Consider the following 6,122-nt stretch of genomic DNA (forward strand, 5'->3'; position numbering starts at 1 on the left):
AATAATAGAAGTCATTTTTTAGCCAAGGAGTAGCATGGATAGCATTGAAGTCTGTGAGGAAGTACATACATGCTAAAACAATGAACTCCGCCTGCTCAGTTCTGGTCTGACATCTTATCTATGTTCACTGTTCTTTTTTTTTTACTTCTGAAAACTTGGAACAAGAATTGAGATGTTGCAGTTTGTCAATCATTATTTCCTGCTCTAACATTTTGAACATTTGACAAAACGCCATGATGCATACTCGAGCAGGAGGAGTTTCACAACAGCCTGACTTGATGTTGAAGGGTTTGTGCGAAAACGATGTGACCGAGCATCGACTTTTCAACATGTCGGTGATCCTGTCTTTCACTGGGGGCCGGTGAAACACAGGATCACCAGCCCCCAGGTCAAAGAGACTCTGAACCAGACCTCCCAAAACAGCACCGCAGCCAGTGAAGGCCAAAATCGAAAGCCAGTCACCCCAGGAGGAAGGTGTCTGCTCAGGTCCCTGGCACCAGGACTGCCCAGCTCTTAGCAGGAGAGAGAACTCAACTGTAACTCTAAGAAGAGATGATTCAGTACCATCCTGCCTGCTGAGCTGGCCCCAGGGAGATCACCAGAGTCCAGTTTAATCCTCACAGCTGGTAAAACATCCCTAAGAGCAAAAGGCCACTAGTAGGGAACCCATCACACCAGGACATGGTCCAAGTCTCCACCCAAACTATACCACACCAATGACAGCTTTACCCTTCATGGTAAAGGAGGCTCTTTCTTGTGACACTGCCAGAGTCCCTAGATCATCCCCACCTCTTCAGTTCCCAATGAACTGACACGGACAAGAGGCAGGAACAGAAGAGGGCCATGCCTCCTCACCTGCTCCTGGATACTCACATTCTTATCCATTCTGTTAACATGAAATGTTGCTATAAATGCAGGTCTATAAGAGCATCAACTATTGAGCAGTTTACTTCACACGTCACAGAAGTCCATTACGGCTTTAATGCTGTAAAACGCTTCCTGCATGGACCAAGAAGGGTGGAATGATTCCTGGGGGAGACCTCCAGTCCAAGACCCCTCTGTTGTATTTTGGTACGATGTTGCATTTGTTAGACAGGAAGTGATTGTTGTGTTCTGTGTTTTCTGTGTAGTTATTTTTGAGGTTTTCTGTGTTTAGTCCTGTCCCAGTTTTGTCTTCCCCGCTCATTGCTTCCCAGGTGTGTCTCATTCCTTGATTACCCTCCCTGTGTATTTAAGTCCACCTGTTGTCTTTGTCTCTTGTCGGATCCTCGTCGTGTATCACCGTCGTCAGTCTGTTTCCCTGTGCCTCCGCTGTTGGATATTCATTAAATCATTCTTCACTTCTACCTGGGTCTGGCTGCGTCCTGCTTTTCACCTCACCAAGCCGCCACCACAAATCATGACGGTGATGAACACAATGGCATGAATCCCTTTCTGGTTCCCAAACTGTCTTCCACTGAGTGCATTAAACTTTGACTATTTGAGTCCAAGGTTTAGTGATAAGCGCTTGACAATATGTTGTTGAAGCAGAGTTTGTTATGTGATGTAATGACTTGAATTTCATATTTTAAAAGATAATTACCACATATATGTCTTAATCATGACATTTCTAAATATATATTATTTAAATCAGAGTGAGCTCTAATGGGTAACGGCAAAGAGGACAAAGACAAAAAACAAATTTCTGTTCCAAACTGGATTTGTTGAACTGAAAGGGAGTTAAACATTGACAAGCTATATTTGGTTCTCTGCAAAATCCTTGAACTTTCAAGAACAAAAGAAGAGTACACTACGTTTTGAAATGTGATTGGACAGTTAGAGATATTTACATGAGAAAAAGCGTTTTGTGACTGATCAAGTCCCAAAAAGTCTGACACTGATGAAATCAAGGTAAGATCTGAATTTGTAACATATTTAACTAAAATTTCTTCTCTGAAGTTACATTTCAAATAACATACACTTTACAATTACACTGTCAAATGCTCAAAGTATGCTTGAGTAAAAATAACAAGCCTTTTTCTAAGCTGAAGCTTAATATCTGTTAAAGAATTTAGATTTATGTTGGATAATAATTTTCTGCTGTGGATGTTTCATACAGAATCATGAGACAAATGATCCTGTTTCACTTACTGCTCTTCTTTCCGATGTATTCAACCCAAAATTATAGTAAGTATCTGAAATATTTACTAATCTATGAGAATATAACAATTGGTGTGTCAATACATTTTGCTTAATATTTGAATAAACCACTGATAGGATACAAAAAATTCAAACATCTGCTAAAAGATCAAATAAATGCTTAATTGAACAAACAAGATAAAATCTAACCAATAATGCAATTTTCAGCAGTGATTCTGCATTATCAGTCTTTGACAATTACTTTTTTATTTACTTAACACATTTTTCAAAAGCCTAACATCTTGATTAACAATGACAGAAAACTATTAACTAACATCCTAACTTTTTATACATAGTTTTTTCAGAAAATGTGGCTTTACGTGGCAAAGCCACTCAGGCTCGGCGCTACATTGGAGAATGGGATATTTTTGGAGCTGCTTCTAACGCCATTGATGGGAACACAAATTCTGTCTTCAGAGACGGATCTTGCAGCCACACTGAACAGCAGTCCAACCCCTGGTGGAGAGTGGACCTGCTGGACTCGTACGTCGTCACCAGAGTCATCATCACCAACAGAGAAGACTGCTGTGAAGAGAGGATCAACGGAGCAGAGATTCGCATCGGAAACTCTATACAATTCAATGGCATTGAAAACCCACGGTGAGAGATTATTATCGGTCTTGCAGTATGACAGAAGGGTCTGTGGGAGACAGCCAGTATATTTCTTATTTACATATATTCTTAAAAACCCATTTTTAAATCAAGTAATTAAGAGTATTCAGAGTAGATCCGAAATATCACTGACAAAATTCTTCTCTTTCAGGGCTGCTACAATCTTCTCCATTCCAAGAGGGGCCTTTAAAGTAATAGATATTCTTAACCGCATTGAGGGACGTTATGTCACTATCGTAATACCTGGATCAGGAAAGATTCTGACTCTCTGTGAAGTGGAGGTCTACGGGTACCGCGCCCCGACCGGTGAGAAAGTTTAGGCTACATTTTGTTCTGTGGTTTGATTCTTCTGTAAGGCAACAGAAACGGACTCCGACATTTTGGTTCATAAATTAACATGATTTATTGGCTGCACATCCCTCATCCTAATATCCCATTACATCCCAAAGATAATGTGTTGGATTGAGATCATGTGGTCTTTTGGATTTGCTTCTTGGAGAGCCTAAGTTTGCCAAGAAAATATTTCCTCCACCGTTGTGTAACCAACAGTAACTTGAACTGTTGATTCAAGAAAGGGCAGATCTGTGCTCTCCTGATGTTTGTACCAAATCCTAACCCCACCATGAATGTTGGAGCTGAAATTAAAGGCTGATTGGGCCAGGCAATGGCGTGGTCGTCTGCTGAAGAATACCATTGGTTCTGAGGTCAGAGATGGAGTTATTTAGCTTATTTATTTATTTTCAATTATCTCAAACCGCATTTGTTCACTCAGCTGTCCCTCCTTGGATGGATTCTGGTTTTTTTAGACCATAAAGCGATAGACATAGTCATTAGTGAAAATCCTGTCAGGATATAAGTTACTGAAAGACTCAGTCGTCCTCATTTGGCACCAGTAGCTCTGGCATTTTTAAATTAGCTTATATCGTCTTACTTGACTGTTCTGATACACAGTTTGAAGATCAACAAGTCGTCTTCATCAATACCTATATCTGCCATTCGATTGGGAAATTAGATTCAATTCCTGGGATATGCAGGCTTGATTTCAGTATGTTTTCCGAAAGATGATGAATTACATGTAACATTAAATCGTAATTCTAACAGGACTCAGCTGGAATTTAAGTGGGACATTATCCCGTGGAAAAATGAAGGGTTTAGTTACATTTCTGACATCTAACAGAAATAACTTCGTCTACAACTCATGGACCACGTGTTCTACCAGACACAAGTTAATGCAAAGAAACAAATCAAAACAACAGACCAGGCACCATGAAACATGGGTAAAAACATGAGCTTGAGAATTACAAAAACTGAAAAAGAACATCTGCTTCTTATTTTAATTCCTGCTGGGTTTTATTATTATCCTTATTTCCCTTAACAGGTGAGAACCTTGCTCTTCAAGGCAGAGCCTCACAGTCATCACTGAATGGTGTTTATCTTCCCTACAACGCCATTGACGGGAATCGTGGCAACCAGTTGATTAAGGGGTCCTGCTCACAAACCTCAAACGACTCCAACCCCTGGTGGCGATTGGATCTGCGCAAAACACGTAAAGTGTTTTCCATAAAGGTCGTCAACCAGGATTCAGCTGAAGAACGACTCAACGGAACCGAGATCCGCATCGGAGATTCTCTTGACAACAATGGCAACAACAATTCCAGGTAGTTTTCTAATAAATTTCATTTTCTGATTTTGTAAAAGTTAAGGCAACAATGTTAGTTCTGATGGAGGTCCAAAGCCTCTTGGGGCTGCAGTGACTGTTAGTGGGACATAATGATAGTCATAAGTGTAAAAAACACAAATTAAAATGAACCCTTGATTTTATTTGCAGGCTTTATTAACTCTAAAATAGCCAGGATCACACTGGTCACAGAGTTTGATGGCCACCTTACTGTACAGGCCTGTAAATTATGTCAGAAACTGGTTTTCAGAGTTCTGCCACCTCTTCACCACCATCTGAGTGTATTTATAACAATATTTAACCCTTGTGTGTGACTCTGGGGTGTATCAGACCCCGCTTGGCATAACACCTGCTGGCATGCTGTGACGCATTATGGTGGTGGTGTTAGTTCATAACAACAAGGATCAAGTTGGCTTCCTCTGTGTTACAGCCAGGAACACAGAGGATGTAGTAGAACAATTTTATTTTATTTTTGGTTGTGTGAGAGCTCCTGTTTCGTTTGCGCCTCGGCTGGGTCCAGTCGGACCCCGAGTCAGCATCAACTGTATCGCTTCAGACTGATACACACGACGGTTAAAAATACTGTAAGTCTTGAAATTATAGTTTTTATTAAATATTTTCTGGTTTATTTGTTTTTTTTAATAGATGTGGTGTGATCACCGTTTCTCCAGGAAAGAGTCTATATGAGTTTGACTGTAACGGGATGGACGGACGCTACGTGAACATCGTCATCCCGGACAGGAGCGAGTACCTTACGCTCTGTGAGGTTGAGGTTTACGGCTCCACGCTGGAATAAAGCCTGTAGTGGCAACAAGTTGCTGTTTTGTGTTACAACTTGCAACATAGCAAACAGCAACACAAAACAGCTGTATTATTCTGCTTAATAAAAAGGCTATTAATTTTACTTAAAATATTCTTTTGCTATTTTATTTCTAAAACAAGTGGGATTTATATGGGTCATAAAGTTAGTTAGAAGGGAAAAAAATTACCCTGGAAAAAAAGCTGTTTTGTCAATTTGAGCTCTTTGCAGAAACAGGAACTGAGGATAGATGCACAAAAAAGTTTAGCACATACTGACCTATCCTGTCAGTGAAGAATCCTCTATCTTCAACAAAGAGAGAGATATTATCCTTCCCAGGACAGCAAACATTGTCCTATAAATAACACAACATACAGAACACTTTGCATTTGAATATTTGCAGTGAGTCAGGATTAGTCAGTCTTAATCTCATTGATTCTCTGCTCATTATTTAGTTAAATGCAGAAGTGTGTGTGTGGCTTAAAGACTTGGAGTAAGCAGGTTATTTAGGAGATTGTTTCAGATATGTCACATTTCACTTTGTCTTCCTTTGTATGTAAAACACATGAAAACCCTTTCACAAGATGCAAATTATGGAAATCTACCTGAAGGACTACCACAGACAAATTCTTAATCCAAACAGCCTGAGTGATTATTAAGAATTGAACCCAATGCTGCTTTTTATTTAACATGACCTGAACAAATAAAAGTGCAATCATTTAAATGAATTCAAACCACCAAAAGGTAATCTATAACAGCCTTTCATTCACTAAAAATGTATGGACAAATAATAATAGCTTTCCAGGCAGTACTTATTATTATATTATTATTATTTATTGCTTCCTTCCCGTTTAC

The 6,122-nt window shown here is 39.6% G+C and overlaps 1 protein-coding gene across 1 annotated transcript; it reads left to right on the forward strand.

The window, feature by feature from the left end:
- Positions 1–1,780: 1,780 nt before the first annotated feature.
- Positions 1,781–5,394, forward strand: LOC103477670 (fucolectin-6-like). The gene is made up of 6 exons (XM_008430928.2): positions 1,781–1,890; positions 2,099–2,166; positions 2,475–2,778; positions 2,942–3,096; positions 4,169–4,448; positions 5,114–5,394. The coding sequence occupies exons 1-6, from the start codon at positions 1,880–1,882 to the stop codon at positions 5,262–5,264; spliced, it is 969 nt and encodes a 322-aa protein (XP_008429150.1). The 5' UTR covers positions 1,781–1,879; the 3' UTR covers positions 5,265–5,394.
- Positions 5,395–6,122: the final 728 nt, after the last annotated feature.

Source organism: Poecilia reticulata, linkage group LG16, assembly GCF_000633615.1.
Source record: "Poecilia reticulata strain Guanapo linkage group LG16, Guppy_female_1.0+MT, whole genome shotgun sequence".
NCBI lineage: Eukaryota > Metazoa > Chordata > Actinopteri > Cyprinodontiformes > Poeciliidae > Poecilia > Poecilia reticulata.